General features: G+C 31.1%; 1 protein-coding gene across 8 annotated transcripts in view; it reads right to left on the reverse strand.

Annotated features, from left to right (window-relative positions):
- Nucleotides 1-12,294: 12,294 nt before the first annotated feature.
- LOC139485189 (uncharacterized) overlaps nucleotides 12,295-22,462 on the reverse strand; it is a 28,955-nt gene continuing 18,787 nt past the window's right edge. For 3 of the 8 annotated variants that reach the window (XM_071269432.1, XM_071269429.1, XM_071269431.1), the window contains exons 2-3: nucleotides 19,100-19,161; nucleotides 12,295-14,477 (exon numbers count right to left, since the gene is read on the reverse strand). In XM_071269432.1, the coding sequence (XP_071125533.1) occupies nucleotides 12,341-14,308 (1,968 nt within the window). In that variant the 5' untranslated portion in view covers nucleotides 14,309-14,477; nucleotides 19,100-19,161 and the 3' untranslated portion in view covers nucleotides 12,295-12,340. Of the gene's footprint in view, nucleotides 14,478-19,081; nucleotides 19,162-22,462 lie in introns of all 8 variants that reach the window. The other 5 variants (XM_071269430.1, XM_071269427.1, XM_071269428.1 and 2 more) reach the window with 2 other exon arrangements.

Below are 22,462 nucleotides of genomic sequence, written 5' to 3' on the forward strand. Positions count from 1 at the left end.
TTTATCAATGTCTTAGATTTAAAGTATGTTTGAAATTTCTGAAACTTTAATAAAGAAATATTATAATAAGATTTAAACAAAAATCATTAATTTTTACATGAAATATCTATCAATTGTCTATTATCCTGGATGTCATACTCGATCAAATTATCTTTTATGAGTGCAAATTAAATATTGACAAAGTATTAACGAAGAAAACGATAATGATATATATATGAACATTTGGCACATGCTGTGTTTGTTTAACTTGTTCTAGATCTTTTGTGTGAATCTTAACCCACTCGAATCTAGCATTTAGGTTTATATATACCGAGTATTGTAGTTTTAACATATGCTATAGATTTAGATATAGATAATATTCATACAAACATAAAATGTAACGCCTATAGGTCACATTATGACCACCAACAATTGAGTATAACTCATACCGCATACCAGGCTATTTTAAAAGTCCCGAAATGACAAATGTAAAATAATTGACGATAAACAAATTTGATATAAATAAACAAAATAAAACCACTGAATTATATGCTACTGAATTTGTACAGGCATACAACACAACGGCGAGTTAACGAATGTTTGTTGGCCCTAAATTCTTATACTGCATGGGACAGTGGGTTATAGCACAACATAATAAAAGACTTTAAATCGGTTGAAATGAGCTTCTACGTCCTTTTGTTTCTGGTTGCGAAAAGTCTCCAGGACACTTATACCACTTCTCCTTTTTTATTCACTAATCAAAAAGATGTAAAGCACAAACACGTTAAACAAAAAGACTAAAGGCACAAAAAAAAAACATTTCGTAGTTACTGAAACCTAATTTCATCAAACATAATAGTATGCACTGCGATATAAATGTATCGATAAAACATAATAGTGTGCAATGCGATATAAATGTATCGATAAAACATAATAGTGTGCAATGCGATATGAATGAATCGATAAAACATAATAGTGTGCAATGCGATATAAAAGTATCGATAATAAATATATATGATCGTAAATGTGTGCATTGTATTTTACAATGTTTGAAAAACCAGTAGAATCATTCAATACTGCTAGATACGCACATTGCACCATTGTAAAAGAGATCAAAGTCCAGTATTTTAAACATGAAGTACCCAATCTGAATGCAGCCATCTAGCCTTGTAATACGTATTCCCGTTCCATTCAACAACTTCTACTTAGTTCAGCAAAAGTGAATTAATAGTTTTAGTTACGTGTTATAGTATTGTTTTATTTGTATTTGTAAATTATAACTTTTACGGTTTAGTCTATTTTTGGTACTATCTATTTGACATAGCTCGGTACTTATACATCCCGTCATTATGTTATTGTCTTATGGTAAATGCTTGTGTTTTTGTCTTTCATATTTGCTTATGTGCTTGTCTTTATGACTTTTTGTTTATCTTTATTGACAAGTTTGATTGTTTTTATTTCGATGAAAGTTGTAACACGATGATCTATCCTATTTTTGGACATTTTTAACGTTTTGTTTTGTTCACACATCATTGTCAGTATAAAAGAATTGTATGTGATTGTCGTACAATTGAGAGGATTAGCTAGCTATAGAACCAGGTTTAATCTACCATTTTCTACATAAGAAACTGCCTGTACCAAGTCAGAAATATGACAGTTCTTTAAATTGTGTTTTTGTCTTTCATATTTGCTTATGTGCTTGTCTTTATGACTTTTTGTTTATCTTTATTGACAAGTTTGATTGTTTTTATTTCGATGAAAGTTGTAACACGATGATCTATCCTATTTTTGGACATTTTTAACGTTTTGTTTTGTTCACACATCATTGTCAGTATAAAAGAATTGTATGTGATTGTCGTACAATTGAGAGGATTAGCTAGCTATAGAACCAGGTTTAATCTACCATTTTCTACATAAGAAACTGCCTGTACCAAGTCAGAAATATGACAGTTCTTTAAATTGTTTGATGTGTTTGAGCTTTTGATTTTGCCATTTGCTTAGAAACTTTCAGTTCAGAATCTCGCTCGGTATTCGTTATTTTTGTTATTTTACCTTTTCTTCAAGTACGGATATGAATGTATAACATCAATTTACTAATAGTTTATGAATCTTCGTTTTGTAAAATCATTAAGAATACCGCTTTAATCTATATTCAGGAAAAGACAAATATCTAACTAAGAATATGATTTTGTTCATACGCATGTTATTATCAATTGATTCTTACTGTAGATAGTAGTATCAAATGACTGACATGATGCAATTCCTTTATCAGAAGATATTTGTTGATGTTTATTCAAAAGACCACTGACGATTTACACAGTTTGTAATATTCTAGTCACGTAAAGTTCTAAATGTACTATATAAACTCATTATAGATACCATGATTAGTGATAACCTTAGATAATCTTACTTCGTTTTTCAAAAACAAACTTGATAATACATGTATGTATAAGAATACATCATGTACGTGGAGTACATATTTATTTGGATAAACATGTCAATTATACAATCATTTGAATCTAGTTACATGTATCAGTACTTCAAATGGTCTAACTAGAAGAATGAATGCCTTCGTACTGAGTAACATTAAAAATTCTGTGTATTCATATTCATTGTAAACTTTGTATAAACAAATGAAAGCAAAGGACAAAATTGTTGAATATATGAGCATGTTTTTAAAACAGGCACACTTTTCGTTAACATATATTTTAGTCTTTTATCAAATATTTCTTTTCTGGCTATAACTGGATTGTTTATTTGTATGCGCAAGTGATGAAAATTGCATGTGATTTAATAAATTGTGAATTTGATAATATGACACACTCTATTGCCAGAAATATGTTATGCATCTGTCCATATGGTCTTCTTTTGTAAAATAGTTATGCTTGTTTTATCCGTATCACTTGTATATTCTGTTGTCATTTCAATCCACAATAACCAAAAAGGGTGAAAGCACGACAAAACTAAGCTTTTGAAATCTTGAATTATAAAATCAAAAAGTATCATACAACTCTGGAATTGTTTCGAATTATACATATTTATGACATCATCATGCCTTTAAAAGCTGTAATGAAACCCATTTGATTTGACTATATTTTTATTTGCAATTAAGTATTCTTCATTTATTTATAGTTGTTCTTGCTTGTAAATATGTTTGAAGATAAAACTAGAATAGCTGTTTTGACGGATCTATTTTTAAAAGTGTTTCTTTTTATTGAGTATGTTTAATTGTAGTCCTCTTGTAGTACTAGTGGGCCTAAACTGAAAAAAGAACGTTTTGTCTTGAGAAATCTGCACTGAAACATCCAGGGTTAATCAACATATAAATCATTTATCAATCAATGGTTACTCATTCTTTAATGGAAATTGATGTAAATGTACACGAGATGAAAAAGTAAAAAGTTAGATATGACAGCTTTTGAAATAAACAGCTGCGCCATAATCATAAATAGTTTCTGAGAAAGTTTTAAGCAATAACCATATATTGTTTTTGAGATACGGCGGGACATTTGAACCCCCCTCTTTTTTTTTACAAAAAACTAAATATCATTAAAATAATTTTTTTAATCAAAACCAAAAAATATACAGATCTTTAGATGAATATAACAAAGAAATGTGTAAAGTTTTAAGCAATAATCATAAATTGTTTTTGAGATACGGTGTGACATGTAAAAAAAAACTCCCCTTTTTTTTACAAAATACTCAATAACTCAAAAATAAAATTTTGAATTATCATCAAAAAGTATACAGATCTTCACATTAATATAACAAAGAAGTGTGTAAAGTTTTAAGCAATAATCATAAATCGTTTTTGAGATACGGCGCGACATATATAAAAAAACTAACCCCCTTTTTAACAAAATGCTCAATGAAATTTTGAATCATCACCAAAAAGTATACAGATCTTAAGATTAATATAACTAAGAAGTGTGTTAAGTATTAAGCAATAATCAAAAATCGTTCTTGAGATACAGTGCGACATGTGAAAAAAAAACAGTTCACTTAGATATTTAAAAAAAAAGATCTAATCTCAGGTTTTAACGCAAATCAATAATTTTTAATATAAAACAATTATCAATTTTAAATTATCGTGGATGTCATACTCGGACAGATTACCTAATTTGAGTTCAAATCATATGTTGACATAGTGTTATAGAAGTCAATGATAATAAATTATAAAGATTTGTTACATGCTGTGTTGCAGATTAATAAAATCGTTTTCCTGTAACTTTCTTACAACATTGAAGAATATAACCTCTATATATTGCAAAAAAGATGTTATATAAATGTAATTTAAGATATTCGCAAATAGAGTCGAAAGAAACAAAAGGGCATTCAAACTCATTAGTTAAAATAAACCGACAACGTTATGGCTAAAAAACGCAAACAGGCAAACAACAGTACTGAACACACAACATAAAAAAAACCTAAAGATTGTGCAACAAGAACCTCACCATAATCTAGGGTTTTTCTATGGTGCTCTGGAAGGAGCTTCAAATCCTCTTTTACGAATGTATTGATTTTTAAAAGATCCCGATGTTATTTTTATTCAAGAAAAGACCTATATATATTTTAGACCTAAATTTAGTTAATACATAACAATAAAGAGATGTGGTATAATTGTGTTGTATCTTACATAGATATAAGAAGATGTGGCATGAGTGCCAAAGAGACCACTTTCCATCCAAGTCATTTTTCATAAAAGTAAACCATAATAGGCCAATTTAATTAGACATGCATTTAATTGTAATTTATTCTTCAAAATGGACAATGATTACAAATGTCACTCATGATTCAATTTTGTATCAGTCAATCTTTGTTTTTATTTATTCAAAGGACCTCTGACGTATTGCGCAGTTTGAAATATTCTAGTCACGTAGAGTTTCATTTAGTACTATGTGATAACCTTAAGATAACCTGTTTTAATTTGTAAGTTTTCAAAAACAACTTGTTTCTAAGTGTATGTATAATAATTATAAACCATGTATTGTGGAGTACATATTGTTATAATAAACATTTCATTAAACAATTGGTCCTTTTATTTTTTTATCAGTACTTCAAATAGTCTGATAAAAAAGATTAAATGCGCATTTACCTAGTAACACTCATATTTCAGTGTATTCAAATTTACTCTGTTACTTCCTTAGAATATATCAGCATTTTGCAATAGATGCAATATTTTCTTTAAGATGTGTTCTGCACTTTAGTATCTAGGGTAAATCAGCAAAACATTATTTATCAATCAGATGGTAACTCCTCCCTTACAAAAAATAGCACCACGTGTATTTGAGTTGAAGAAATGAAAAAGTAAACATGTAGACGGGACAGCTATACTACACGAACAAAATAAATAGCACGAGGATATCAACTTAGATATTGTATACGCTATAAAATTTATACTATGGAAAATATTTTCATCACAACATAGTGTTTATGCACAGTAACTTTTTTGGGGGGCCTTTTCGCGAAAAACAATCTATTTTTTGGCGAAAAGTCGAAAACATTTTTTTTTTAACTTTATCATTACATATAGTGGCAGCTGAGGATGAAACAAACAATTTTTCCCTCAGTGTCAAAAACAAATTATTTTTTCTCTCCAAAAAACTGGAAACAAACTATTTTTTCAACAAAAAAACATAGGGAGATCTAGTTTGAAGTTAATGACAAATCAGATATGAATAATGTTTATAAAGACTAAATTACCAATCGGTACACATTCCACGGATGTAATCATAATGTAAAGCCGTTATAAACAATTTGAGAAATACATGACTTTTTGATATGATAAAAAACCTCCGTGTTGACCTCTTTTGAACGTGTTGAACACTGACATTTGTTGGGTTGTTTTAAACTGTCGTGGGCACTTGACAAAAAAAAACCCTGCTTTCTATAAAGTTTACATTAATAGAAAGCGTAACTACGCCTAATTTGCTTTGCTCAACAATTTTCAAAGACTGTCAATAACTAAATAATTACATAATGTAAATTTTATATACGACAACGAAAAACGAAAAGGCACCGACACATGTCTATCTAATTAAATTACTGCAGCAGTCTTGAAGTGTTGCTGTTATAAGAGGTTTTAAATTAAATGAATATTTTGAATATGTATGTGATTAGATATATATTTTCCAGAACACTAACGTGTATTGGATAAAAAAGAGTTGTATTTAGTACATGAAATGATATTCAGAAGTGCCGTTGTTATAAGACAACTAATGAATATTTTGAATATGTATCTATGTAAATTAGATATAGAGGTTCCAGAACACAAACGTGTATTGGATAAATTAAAAAAAGAATTGTACAGTACATGAAATAATATCAGGACGTAAGAACCGATAAGGTTTGAAATATTTGTAGGTGAAATGCGTACGTTTCTCTCGATAAGAAATGTGATATTGCTTTGTTCTGTACAATCATATCTTAATTCCCACAAAATGTGTATATGTTTGCAAGATATTTTCATTGTTCACGTTACATTTGCTAAATTTACTATTTAACTGATTTCCTTAAAAATCTTTTTACTTTTAAAAAGAAACACGAGTAAATCGGGATCAATATATGTACTTCTTTTATTTTACTTGCATATTTATTTGAGTATTTCAAAAATCTTTCATTCAGCGCTAAACTGTAGAACTGTCAGGGCCTTACTGTGAGAACATATCATTATTTATCAATTATAAGTAACATATCATTGGTTCCGACAAAGAGGCGATAATTACTAACGGGACATTCCAAACTCGTAAGTCAAAGACTACGCCATGGCAAAAACAAAACACAACAGGCTCACACGCTACTACATCATGTACCTATACTACTAACAACTAAGCAACACAAACTCCTAAAAAAAACTTTCAGATGAGATTTTATGCGCTCTGGAAGGTTAATAAGATCTTGCAATATAACTTTTCAAAACATGTTAATGGGAGTAAAATATCTATTTGGTACAACTGTGGCGCATTATCAATTTTGTCAAATTAAATAGTATCTTTAGGTTATTTGTTTGTATTTATGTTTTCTGTTGTACTGTTTTGCAAAATAATTATAGTAATAAGATGTTTGTCTTATTTTCAGTTTTTCTTTTAAACAAATAAATGTCTCATAAACCGTGATCCCTATACTACATTGTGAAAAGGACATTTTCTCTTCTATTGTGGTATGTTGTGAAAGAAAAATTATTTGTTTAAATAACAAGTAATACCCTTGATAACAGTAAACATCTGTCAATGTTTATTGTCTTATGTCAACAAAACGTTCTGCTTATCACAAAATATAGACCAACTATTTAGTGAAGCGCATATTTAACCAGGTGCAAAAAAAATCTAGAGGAACGTTGTTTAAGTTTATTACTTGTGTATCTTTTTATAATAAAAAGGAAAACACATTATTTGTTTTACTACCATAACTGTTCTTAACACGTCTACGTAGTTTGTGAGATACGATGACCAAATTTGTTTTATAATTTCGAATAGCAATATTATGGCACAGTAAGAGTCAGTTGTTTTCGAAATTAAAATTTTAAAGCTTATACAAACCAGACTGCTTATATAATAAACCTGGTGTTAATTACGATTTTAAGATCAGTCTGAAAATCGCAATTTACAGTTAGAAGTACCAAAGACCATTACTACTTATTTCATATATAGATTTGATACCCGAAGAGATCTCGAACATGAATCTGAAAAAACAAAATCTCGGTCAAGCAGATTTAAAAAAAAAATTCCCCATACCTTATAATGTTAAATTTAAAAACAAAATCATTTGATTGATAGCCTCGAGCTTTGCGCAAAAACAAAATTCTGACTCTGAAAAAACATTGCCCCGCCCCATTTTGAAGTTAAATGGTTGTTGCTGTTATAATCCAGTTTTATTCCATTTTCTAAATGATTCTTATGATTGTTTTTTTTTTTTGGATAAACAGATTTTATTATGTTAACGTAAAAGTGTGATCAACATAAAAAAAAAAAGAAGATATGGTATGATTGCCAATGAGACGACTCTCCACAAGAGACGAAAATGACACAGAAATTAACAACTATATATCACCGTACGGCCCTCAACAATAAGCTAAGCCCATACCGCCTTCTCAGCTACAAAAAGCCCCGAAATGACAATGTAAAACAATTCAAACGAGAAGACTAACGGCCTAATTTGTGTACAAAAAAAAACAAGCCTTGTTGACCTCGACCCATGATATTATTCTTACGCTAGAACTTTTCTAACTTCCTAGTGAGTGTTGTTTTTATTCGTGTTAATTGTCGATTTCAAATTACCTCCGTTAAAATCGCTTATCTGATTAGGTGAAGTGGACCTTTCTTTTTTTAAATATTTTGTAGACACTTGGCAACGTAATATTCCTTTGCAAAATGTTGTTAAAATTACATATAAAGATAGTGTAACTACGTCTTGTTTGGTTGTCAAAACTTTAAGCCTTGTGACAATAACTTAATAATTACAAATGCATGTTTTAAAGACGACAGTCAACCAACGCCCCGACACCAAAACATGCATATGTCAATCTGATTGCAATTCTGCAGCAATCTTTAAAGGGTTGTTGATATAAGAATCGTGATATATAACCCGTATTTTGTACATGCATATACATTGAATAAATTGGTAGCATCGCCAGTGACGTGTCTCGAATAAATAAGAATATACATAAATGTATTAAATGTATTAATATTCAGAAACGGCCAATACTTAAGAGCTAAAATATTTGTAGGTGAAATGCGGACGTTAAGTTCAATAACAAAGATGTGTCACAAGGACATTTACACTCCGATAGTGCATAATCATATTCCGTATAATCATATATTGTTTTCAACCAAATTTAAAAGTCGTTGAAATGTATCTTCATTTCTTAGTAATCTAAAAATGATACGAAAGATTATAAGATATTGAAGCTAGTACTTGGTCATCTTAACAATGAAATATTTGTTAAATACGTTGACCGATATCATTGACTGCTTTTATAATATTTCTCTATCCACTAACTTCAAAAACATACTTTGTAATAACTGAAGCAACACGACAGGTACCAGGATCTGCTTACTCGTATAGGGCACCTGAGATCACCCCAGTTTTTTGGTGAGGTTCATGTAGCTGTTCCCTTATTTGATACATTTGTACATATTGTGTCTGGTTTTGTTCGGCACATCGTTGTCATAATAATGGAATTCGATTGTCACTGTCTTAGTGAGAGGTTTAGCTAGCTTCAAATCCAGTTTATGTACAGTAGTTGTCGTTTGTTTATGTAATTTATACGTGTTTCTCGTTTCTGGTTTTTTTTATATAGATTAGACTGTTGGTTTTTCCGTTTAAATGGTTTTACACTAGTAATTTTGGGGTCCTTTATAGCTTGTTGTTCGGTGTGAGCCAAGGCTCCGTGTTGAAGGCCGTACATTGACCTATAATGGTTTACTTTTTTTAAATTGTTATTGGGCACTCACACCACATCTTCCTATATCTAATTAATCAACCATTTTCTACATAAGAAAATGCCTGTACCAAGTCAGGAATATGACAGTTGTTATCCATTCGTTTGATGTGATTGAGCTTTTGATTTTTCCAGTTGATTATGGACTGTCCGTTTTGAATTTTCATCGGAGGTCAGAAATTTTGTGATTTTACTTTATGCATTGTCACCATATTTTTGTTCAAATATTTTGATCGTCTGTAGTTGTTACATACTAATCATTTCCTTTAGTAAAACACGGTGGATTAAACCTGGTTTTATAGCTAGATTAACCTCTCACTTGTATTACAGTCGCACAAAATTTACCCCTTGTTCAAATATCTCAAAACAACAATAGAATGGCGAAAGATACAATGGGAAATTCGAATATTCAAACTCATAAGTTGATGACAGTCTTAGAGCGTCATAGCAAATACCGAAAAAACTACTAAACGATAATGAACATGTTACTATTGTTGAACTATTTTTCGGCGACGGATATGTTGCGCCATATATATATATATATATATATATATAATTGTAAGTTCACGTAACGGTTACAATGGTGTAGGCGATATGTGACCTATATTTGTTAATCCTCGTCTGTTGGTTATTTGTGGATGTTAGCTCATTGGCAAACATCCCAGACCTCCTTTTGTTGTACGAGTCCATGACTTTTTGTAATTTAGATGTTTTTTGTTTACTATTATTTCATGCAAAGCATTCATGTCTTTCCTATCAATAAAGGATTTCTTTTTATTCCAGTTCTTTGACCGAGATCTAAATAATGTAAATTACATTTGAGATTATTTTTTTACATCGGTTAACACCTGTCAGTAATAATAACCGTTTGTCAAGTCATATATGACACAATAGATAAACCTTAAAAGAGGGACAAAAGATACCAGAGGGACCGTCAAACTCATAAATCGAAAATAAACTGACAATGCCATGGCTAAAAATGAAAAAGACAAACAGACAAACAATAGTACACATGACACAACATAGAAAACTAAAGAATAAGCAACACGAACCCCACCAAAAACTAGGGGTGATCTCAGATGCTCCGGAATGGTAAACAGATCCTGCTCCACATGTGGCACCCGTCATGTTGCTCATGTTATAACAAATCCGGTAAATAGTCTTATTCGGTGAATCACATTCATGAAAGGGAAGGGGATTGTAGTTATGACGTAAGTCTATTACAAGTTTAAGAAAACATAACTTATATATCAAACTTTCTATTTCATTTCATTTAAGGTGGTACCTAACACTACAGGGAGATAACTCTGTAAAGTTAGCTTAACGTTTTAATTACGTTGTGTTGTAAAGGGAATATTAGGCTTTTCAATGATCAAAATTGGTGTTTGTCAAACTGCTATATACCCAGTGTAATTTTTCTGACAAAACGGTTGGTTCAAAATTTTTGAAATTTTTATATTTTGTTAAAGGGTCAAAGTTAATACTTTGACAAAATTTTATGAAAATTAAACGAGCCAAATTAATTTCAGTGAAAGTGTTGGGTATCACCTTAAACAAATGTTTATAGAAGTGTTGTCTTGAAAAAGAAGTGAAATATTACAATGAGATATTCAAACTCACATGTCGAAAAAAAAACTGACAAAGCCATGGCAAAAACTGAACACACAAAGACAAAACACAACAAAAACTGAGCAAAACCAACACCAACACCACAAAATTCGGGATAATCTCAGATGTTCTGGAAGGTTAAGCAGATTCTGACATTTTCCTTCCAAAAACATATAAACAAAGATTCAAGAGTAAAGGGGCACTAGCTGCCAAATTCATATTCACCGACTCAGATTCTCATATTGTATTTATAACAATGTAAAACGTTTTTCCAAACTATCAAAAGTATAAATTAAACAATTTACAGGACATAGTCTCAATAAGATGTAGCTTCGTTTCGTGTGAATTTTAGTCATCTAATTAACTATCGAGTTGACCTTCTATGACCATATAAGCGATGTAAACCTAAACATAGATATAAATAGATGAAGCAACTCGTGCAATTGGATTTTTATAGGTCTGTTAAATTTTGTAATATAGATTATAAATTTATATTTATGGTCGTTTTTACTTTTAAAAGAATAATTTTGTGTGGATCAAATCAGTTAATCAAATTATTTACCTTTGTTTCACTTTCAATTTTGACATTCTTTTCCTTTAAATACCCTTACACGGACATTGCATTCGTTATTCTATCTTTTTCTACGGGGTTAAATTGGAGTTCACATGAATAAGGATTTAATGAGGTCAAATTATTTACTTGCAAGTGAATAATTCATTATCAACATTTATTAGCTTAATTTGAAAAAAATGGACCATTTTAGCTGATAAACGAAAACTATTATTTCACTATTTCATTAATGAATGAACAAAAAAAATCATACTTTTGATTTGTATATATCTCGTAGCTAGTGCCCTTTTAAATTCGCTAAAAATTAATAAAGGAAAACTAAAATTTGTACTTGTATTCCTATGAAACGCATTTTAAAGATGAATATTATGTTTGTATTAATTCATTCTAGTAAGGCAGAGCTGCTTTTAGAAAAATGAAATATAGATATTATGATATAAAGTTAGGTATACAAGACTAATGTTTCTGCATTGTATATGCTGGACATCAATTGTTTTAAGAGTCTTATAAACAAAACTTTTTAAGCATTAATCTTAAAAGGCTAAGGCAAATCGTCAGATGTAATTTTTACCTAGAGATATTAACCGCAAACAGTTCTTCTTTTCTTATTTGATTAAAGAGGTTAGAACATCGGCAAACTTCTTCAAAAAACCTTAATTTGGTTCATTTTTTTTTCTTGGTATTTGTTTCTAATTGATGACTTTGGAGATTTTTTTTAATATAAAACGACTGATTTTTACATTCTATGGCTGTATTTTACAGTAACAAAGTTTTTTAAGATGATGTTGCTCAATACAGTGTGATTGATCACCGTACTTATTAATTCGACTGACATCACCTACTAAGTCATACGTTTTTCCTTTCTCGTCATACCGTAACGTCCCTTCAAAGACGGCATCTCCCGGCTGTGTTTGTACGGTTATCTGATAATCAATATAAGACTTTACTCGATCGCCGTATATAACCTTCCTATCTATGACGTCATTCTTGCTCTGTTCGAATCGAAGCACTTTATCGGACGGTATGACACGCAGAGCATATTTTATAGATTTCAAGTGTAATTTTTCACAAACGTCAAAAGAATCTTTTAAATCTTGATTAATCTTTGATATTAGAGTTACACCAATTTTGATAACTGTCTTATTTTGAATATCTAATTCTTCATGTTTAGAACAAGTACACCAATGAGGTAGGATATCAGCTTCATCACACGTTCTATCCTCTGGAATTTCATTAAGTAAGCTCATTGATCTTTGCTTTTTCACTTCATTTTTCTGAATACCATCGAAATCTAGAATATGTTCTAAAGTGGCAAATATATCGAAAGGAGTTGTAAGTCTTCTAGCATTTATCTGTAAATTTCTATGAGTGTCTGGATATTTTTTAATGAACCATGGAGGGAATGCGATTAACATAAAAGGAAGACGTTCTTCCAATTTTCCTACGAATGTTTCTCTTACATCACCAAAACGCATCCCATGGTCACTGAAAAAGAAAACAACTGTGTTTTTTAAGTTACCGCCTTCATACATGTCTTTGAAAAATTTGAGGTAAATGTCGTCTGCTTTATATGTTTCCTCGATATATGCATGTGTTAGTCGTGTGATGAATGAGAAGGAAAAATGCGGTTTAGATTGAAATGTCTTCGCAAAATTCTTTAAATAGTCTAAAACTATATTAGTTTCTATTCTTCCATGCACACAATAATGATCAGAATTCCAAACGTCTTTAGTTTTTTCCATAGCGATACTTAAAGGCCTATTGAAGTAATCACCAGGAGGTTTTTTAAAACCAGATTTTCCAAAATCAAAAATTGCAATATCAGGATGATCTTCAGCATAGAAAGTTCTATACCCCTTTGCAGAATAATTATTCCATATGAAATTATAGTTGTCCATTGGCGTCCACCTTATTGATTCGTTCCATGGTAACTGATCAACATATTTTCCAGCCGTCATTGGAACTATATTTACAAAAGTGTTATCAGCAACTTTATTATAACCAAGTAGATCAACTGCGTTGACTTCGTTGACCAAATACGACCAAGTTTTCTTCATATAACGTAGCATATTATTTCGAGCTATTGAATCAACACCCAACATCAAAATGTTCAATTCTTCTTTTCGTGTGTTTTCAAATTGTTTTGCATTTTTTTCGCATCTATCTTCGACGTCTTCTTTTAAATGAACAAAAGAGAAGAAATTTGTATACAACTTTAGGCCAGCTCCAGTGTAGCATTTTACACGAACAAATTCAACTGATATATTAACACGATCTACAAATTTATCACTTTCGTTTAAGAATTTCATATAGTTGTGATCTTGCATTTCATTATAGGGTCGCCAAATGACTTCATATTTGCAGTATTTCATTTTATTTTTTAATTTCGAGTTATTAACAGCTTTCCAATTAATGATTATAGTATTTCCATTCGAATATACTATATCATCCTTCACAGCACACTTTAAAGCTGTTCCATTTTTTAACATTCGTTTCACTGATTTATCAAATGGATCTATATTCGGAATTTTGCAAGCAGAAGTGTCTACTAAAAAGGCGGCACTTGTATTTTTTACTTCAGGTACATAAATCAACCTTTCGTCTGGCAACTCAATATCAGTTATACGAATATGCTGGTAGTTTGCAAAATAAACGAACATAAAAAGTAAAAACCCAAAAATGAAACACACGAAATTGCGTTGTTTCCTCATGTTTTGATAAATACCGACAACCGCTTTTGCACTTGTGGTACAAAAAAATATTATTAGATGGTGTATTGGTCTCTCCTATGCATCTAAAAAATCATTCTTTGAAGGTTGTTACGTTGATACGATGAAGTGACATAGTACATATGGAGTACCCACAATTACCATTTTTCTGCTGTAAAATAAAAATGAAATGAGATTTTTTTTAGGTCGTTAAAGTGTATTTGGTGACAAAGGATATGCTACTTTATACCCAAGGTGTTTTTGTACAAATAAATATATATTCTTTATCCACATCCATAATTTGATTTTTTGTAAATATTTTTCATTTATATTCAATTCATATTTTGTATGATTACGGTTCAATGAGACAGTTTAAACTGTTACTATTACATTTCTTAGCACCCATTGGTTGGAAATGTTTCTTTTTTGTCGTCTTTCGACGTTAAATTACTTGTCTTTGTTTCCAAACATTCATGAGTGAGGATTGACGTTCATTATGTTATTTGTTGCTGATTTTAGTAATTGATCATATCTACATTTTTTCAGAAACGACTGAACCAAATTGACGGTCAAATATCAAAACTCAATTCAACACCCCGGTTCAATGAAGGCCTTGCTATCGATTACGAAATTGATTATTGATGTACGAAGGTCTATAAAGTAAACGAACTTATTCTTGATTCTGAGTAGGTTCCAAACTTACTGATTTTACAAATTAAATTTTAAGGTAAAATTATCTTATTAATGGCTTAATCACCAAACTTAAGTTAAAAAAAAGATATTCAGCTGCATGCAGTAATGTCAAACATACATAAAATGCCTAAATATGCGATACAAGGACTTGAAATCCAAATTAACGTACTTTATTAGCATACAATATCGAAAGGAATTCATCAACACAGTATGTGATTATAAAAACTTACTAATGTCACTTAGAAGTCTGTATAGTATTCCTGGCATTCTTCTATTTATATTTGAATGCAATAATGTGGTGTATTTTACTGAGAAAATAAACTCATAAAAGGAACAGTACAACCTTACTATGAACAATGTTCACCATCTGCTATGTTCAACTTCGAATGGTGCCTATTTATTGAAGGTCCAAAAAAAAAAAGTAATCACACTGAGTTGTTGCCCATTTATTTGGGTTATAAACCATGCGATGTGGTCAATCTAATTATGTTACCTTGAGGGATGCACTAGTCATTGCGTAATATCGCAATCGAATTTGGTATCAACGATACAAAGCGAAAGGAAAAAACAGATAAACAAGTAAAGTATATAAAATTGAGAAAGGAAATGGGGAATGTTTTAACCATTTGTACTGTTTCGATGAAGGTACCGCTTTTGAAATGGTTTCCTAATATTTAAAGCTTTACTTGTCATGCAAAATAGTAGAATTCAAAAACAAGATTCAGTGTTTTTACTTGGTACAAGACAATTTGAAGGTCAGTCGCTCTCCGTCATCCCGTTGGCAAGATACTACTTTTCAATTGTTTTTTTTTTCTTCCTTTTTTCAGACAAAGAAGAAGGCATTAAATATTTGACAACTATTTTAAATATGCACATATTGTTTAGAATTGCCTACAGTCAGGAAATCTCAATGAAAACATACAATTTATCGAATGACATTTCAATTACATCATAATATCTACCGTTTTCATGCAAACGATGAAAAATACAGAATACAGGATGTATGCATTTTCCATCGTTATTTCCTGCATGGAACCATCGGGCACATCCAAGAAATAACAAAATAATGTAAGAGAAGCTTAATTATAACTATTGACATAATCTCACCAAAAAAGTGGTCTTTTTGTGTGCGTACATACTTTGCCAATTTAAAATAAACTTTGATGAGAAAAAAAGAAAATCAAGTAATTTTACAAAATATACAAATTTCCTCATGGTTTGCTTTTATATATGAATGTAAGGTAACCAGAGATAATAGCCACAGCTCGAGTGCTTGCGATGTAGGTTATTATTAAAGATATGAATTATCAGATAACGCCTCTGATGTGTTTTACATAACTATCTGGTTTTTAGGTCAGTTTGTTTACCAAAATTTTGAAAAAAAACGCACCCCACCAATTCTTGACCCCATTGCTTTCTATGTTTAATTTTTCAAATTTCAAACATTGTTTTGGATCAAGGCCGATATACCGTTATTCATATATATCAGAGCATTCTTCTCACCGGTACAAATTTTACTCACTATATATGTTCCAGACCATTCATGTTTTGGGATCATATGGGTTTAATTTGTACAAACATTTATCAAAATCTATATTTTTAGTTATACAAATTGTTATTATTACAGTTAGATGGAAAAAGGGATAAAGCGAGCAATTGAAATTAAATATTTGTTTATCCGTGAAACCGATTTTGGTACTCAAGTTGAGACTGGCTTCCACAAAGAACGTCATATTTTTTTTTTAAATTAACATATTTTGTTCATGCATGTTCCTTTGCATATGCATTTTTTTTTGTAAAGTTCCTAAATATTCAAAAACAATTGTCCTCCCACTTTAAGTTTACTTCCGATAACTTCAATTTCAATGAGCCTACTTGGCTCCAATTAATGAATTACTGACTTGCTAAATACAGGACATTAACAGATTAAATAAGCGTGATCTTTTTTAAGTTATAATATTAAAACTTTTTATTCAATTACTATTGAACTTTTTATATTAATTTGAGATATAAGTTATGTTCATCTGTTATATACATTTGTATCTAATAAACTTGAGCAACTTCTTAATATTAGTCAGACCGTATGCGTATCTTGACAAAGTACACATACGGTCCAGACCGTACGCGTACGGTCCAAATACTCATACGGTCTGGAACATATAAACTCTTTTTTAGATTTCCTTCAATCCTTAATTTATCATTCTAAATTATCAGTCATACGATATTCTTGCATTTGATACCTTAATTGCCAATACATATTCTACACGGTTTACTATTTAAAACTATGGGTTGGAACAATTTTGTTTTTATGTTGATCATCTGTATACAATAGATATTTTTCTTATACTTTGATAAAAAAAATTACTGAGCCTTTTTCATAAATGTGATAGAAGAAATGGGTCTCCGGGCTATTTTTCCAAGCAACAAGTATTCATATTATGTCTAATCAAATTTAAATATAAAGTGAATACAAGTTTAAATCCGCCTATGTATATTGTTTTCAGATGTCAATCTTAATAACAGTGCTTGAGCAAACATTTATCTAAACGAGCTGTAAATCATTTTTGGATAATGGAATAAATCACCTTTTTTTTATACAAACAAACAGTCTTTCACATACATTGCGTCTCAAATTTTAGGATTTGAGAAAAGAACTAGACCGATTGTGTACTGGGGGAGGGGGGGCAGGGCCTTTTTCGGGACGTTGGAATCAGCTGTTTTAAGCTCGGGATTTCGGGATTGACCCTTTCGGGATCCGGGATTTCTTTTTTCGATTTTCGAGATGTCGGGATTTAATTTTTTCTAAATTCGGGACCTCGGGATTTTAGGTTTTTAAGCCCGGGATTTCGGGATCCGGACCCCTCCGGCTCTCCCTCTGTAATACTTTTGTACAATCCAAAGTGGCGGTATACAGTGAAGTTTTCCTTAAATATGTAAATATTTTGGTATTCTCTTTTTTACCGGGTTCGAGCTGCTGATGTTACATCTTACACTGTTAATGAAAGTGTAAAATTCTAAACACTTCTTGCAGCCCTTTTGTGTCAATTCTGTAGGACGTAACAGTGTTCAAAATATTAGTGTCAAAATTTCAATGGTTTTAATGCTGTTTGGCCTATTATAAAGTGTGTTAGTTGTAGAGCGTTAGAGAGGTAGAATGTGGGGATTAGGTTGTGATAGTGTTGGTGGTGGAAAAGGGGAGGTTTTCGTCCAAATTCTCTTTTTGTAGTACTTTTTCGCCGCGTAAAAGATGTTTGATACATGTATTTCTAATTTTGATATTGTGTCAAATGAAATGATATAGATTAATCGTCACTGATCAGTCTTTTGTAGACGAAACGCGCGTCTGGCGTATAAACTTAATTTAGTCCTGGTATCTATGATGAGTTTAATTATTACAAGTGTGCAGCAGCATGTGGATATTTTGATTTCAATCAAACATTCTGTTTTTGAAGTCTTATGCAACTTCAAATTAAAAAAAAATGATACATATAACTAAATGGTTAGTTGTTTTCCGTATGCAATAACCTCAACGTGTTCTTTCTCTACAAAAACTCGGTGATCACAATAAGCATGGATCTGTCATTGAGATCAACTATTATATCTTGTTATACATGTTATGCGCGTGCTCATTGTCTATGCTTCTTTGTTGGTTGTTTACTAAGGTGACAATAAGGCTTCAAAATACGACAATAAATCAGTTGCCATGCAGTTCTAAATCAAGTTGCCGTCCTGTGATTTTTTCAACAAGAGCAAGTGGCCGTACCTCAGGATGGATTCGATTTTGATCGATTTTCTTTAGAAAACTTTTTGATAGTGAATTTCAGTAAATATGAAGTAACACTATCATAATCTAAATCCTTGTGTGTAAAAAGAATGAAAACCAGTTGAATATCTTAACAATGGGACGTTGGAGGGCAATCTGCCTCAAAATTGTTTGGAAACAAGTGAACAGTTTTGGAGAATAACACAACATCTTGTCTGTTTTCTACATGCTAAATTCAAGCTTTACATATCAGAAAATCGTTTTAAAGCGGAAAAACTATTCGGAAAGGTAGAAATGTCTAAAATTAAAAGAATTCTTACCTTCTTTACATTTTTTACCTTTTATATCCGATTCGTGGTTACCCAATTTTGCTGGCGTTGATACACAGTGCTGATGTTATCTATTGATTAAAAATAAATGACATCTGCATCATTAATTTACCTTTAAATGTAATTTGTTCTTGTCTATTTTCAATTTCATACATTGGGATGAATTTGGTTTAAAGACTGAAGTAGATGTTTTTTTTTATTTATTCATTCCAACAGGTTAAAATCCATCTACATGTATCAGTAAAAATGTAGCTTTTTCAATATTCAACTAAAATACACTAAAATAAAATAAAACAATCCTTTATTGGTGAATTGTACACAGATAAATAAAATCGTATTATAAAAAAGCAAAATTAGATTGTTAAATTCGATGTATGGCTTCTTGCGCTTCTTTGTTACATTTGTTTGTTTTTATAGTTATTAAGATGATAACACAGTGTTGACTGCTGTACCCCTATTTTGACATTTTTATTTATAGTGCCTGTTTTGTCCACGCATCGTTTTTAATATAATAGAATTTGATGCGATTTTCATATAAGTGAGAGGTTCAGCTAGCTGTAAAACGAGGTTCAATCCCCCATTTTCTACATGAGTAAATGTTTGTACCAATACAGGAACTTGACAGTTGTTTTCTATTTGTTTGATTGTTTGAGCTTTGTTTTTATTATTTTACTTTTTAACGTCATATGGGTAAAAGTTTATCCATAGGCAGGACAAAATCGATATTTAAGCAAACACATATTTAACAAGATTAGTATGCTAATGATCAGGCTTTGTAAGGTGAATTTTAAAACAAATGTAACGCCGAAGAGACTGAAAGTCTACGACACAAATAGGAGAATGACGTTAAAAGATAACATTCACCTCAAAAGCTAACATACTTTTCAACAGATTTATTAAGAAGGGATATAGTTACGATACTGTTGTTAGGTCATGAAAGATTGCATATTTTGGTTTTAATATTGATTAACTTATTGGGTCTTTGCATCGGAAATAAACACATTTATTCCGTATTAGCATGATACGGGTTTTGTTTTTCTCCTTTATTTTATGATGGTATGATACTACCCCCACATCCACCCAACCCCCACCCCCCTCCCCCCCCCAAACGGGAGGGATTGTGCCTGATATTCATGTGATGAAGACATTATCTTTCAATCAGTTAAATTGAGATCTGAAGAAGGCATATCAGTAACTGCTAGTAGTTCTTTGTTAATTTATGTATCATTGTCAATTTGTTTAGTTTCTTTTGTTACCTATTCTGACATTGGACTCGGACTTCTTTAAAACTGAGTTTTACTGTGCGTATTGTTGTGTGTTTGTTTTTTCTATAATGGCTAGAGGTATAAGGGATGGTTGAGATATCAAAAAACACTTGTTCCAAGTCAGGAGCCTCTTAATTTTTAATTTAATTTTATTTTATACATTTTGGAGTTTAGTATGACGTCCATTATCACTGTACACTAGCACATTTTTGTTTAGGGGCCACCTGAAGCACGCCTACGGGTGCAGGATTTTCACCTTTGGTGGCCTTCGGCTGCTTTTTTGTCGGGTTGTTGTCTCTTTCACACATTCCTCATTTCTTTTCTCAATTTAAGTCTTCATCGATAGCAAAGAGTTAAAAAGTTTCAAATTCAATCTTAATAAATGGTATAACGTTGAGTCTAACATGTCATGTCTATTTACCTGATCATAAGACAATATTGATAACAATGACAGGTGAGTTTTCGCTTTTTCATCCATAACCATATAAGAGTGACTTACTTCGAACAAGTGGAAAGAAAGACTATTTCCATAAAAAGAAGACTTTTATTAAAAATTTTCCGTTAATATAATGGGATTCTGAGCGACTGTCATGAGTGAGAGTTTAAGCTAGATATACAACTAGGTTCGACCTGTCACGGATTAGAAGTTCCTTCATAACATAAGTTCCAAAAGGAAAATATATTCTAGAATATTATTTCCACAGGAATAAATATTACAGTATATGTTCCTAACGGAATAAGTTGTATAGAATACTTGTTCCAACAGGAATAGATATTATGACAATGTTGATAACAAAGTTTCCATTGGAACTTCTGTTAGGCGGAACAACTATACGTTGACAACCCAACCATGTTCTACATAAGACAATGTTTGTACCAAGTCAGAAATATGACAGTTGTTTTCCATTCGTTAGATGATTTTAAGCGTCTGATTTTACCATTGTGTTAAGAACTTTCCTTTTTTGAATTTTCCTTCGGTATTTTTGTTATTTTGCTTTTACGTCAACAATAAATGAAAAAATTGCTGTAATATCCATGTACTAACATATGCAACGTTTTCAACATTTGAAAAAAGTACCACAGTTTCTAAATAAATCCCGACTTCAAACGTATTTCACCGTATGATCAATGTTTTATTCGAATATAGAACACAAAAATTTTAATATATCATCGATCGATTAAGAAAAACATCGAGGTAAAAACAAAAACTGAAGGAATCGCATTAAGTCTACAATGAATGATACCGGTGCATCGACAGGTTAAGCTTCTCATGTGCGCATTACTTGCCATGCAAATTCACGCTCTTTAAAATATCACAATCAGGAATAGAATATAATTTGTAGAACTCATGATAAAATTATTATCCTACCACAGACAAAGGGTATAGGTCAACCAGTTAATCATGGTGACAAATAAACTTGATTCTTATCGGGTTCCAACTTATTGATATTATCAATTAAATATAAAAGTAAATGTATCTTATACATATCTTTATTAACAAAAATTAACAACAAACGTTGCACAGCTGCATACCGTAACGTAAAACAGAATCCCGAAATATTCGATAAACGACTTTTTTTTTAAAGAGCTGTATTGGCATACAATATTAAAAAGAATTTAACTACAGTTCGTGATCATAAGACAGGCGGAAAGCCGGTTGGAATAGAACAAAAGAAACGCAGCTCTTTGTTAGAGAAGGCGATAATGCTTACTGTAATGTTTACTATAGTACAAAGGTATAGTCGTAGGGTGCCCAATCAACAAATTTGATCGATTTGCCTTAACGGAATAATACACGGCTATATTTTATATCATTGGAAAGAGGAGAACAAACCTCATCGAAATACCGTTGTTGTCGTGAACTTGTAAAAACACCACTATTGTTGATTACTGTATTTTATCACCTGAACTTTTTCCTTATATATCAGAATTTAAAAGATTACCAATTGACCCAACGATAAGTGATGTTCACAATGCATTGCATGTTAAAATAATGTGTAAATTGATTGATGTGGATAAATGTATTAACTCTGGTGAACCCAGCCTTATTGTAAAAGCAGTCTGGGATAGCAAAAACCTTCAGTATTTTAAAGGGGCACTAGCTGTC

This window comes from Mytilus edulis, chromosome 8 (assembly GCF_963676685.1).
Source record: "Mytilus edulis chromosome 8, xbMytEdul2.2, whole genome shotgun sequence".
Classification (NCBI taxonomy): Eukaryota; Metazoa; Mollusca; class Bivalvia; order Mytilida; family Mytilidae; genus Mytilus; species Mytilus edulis.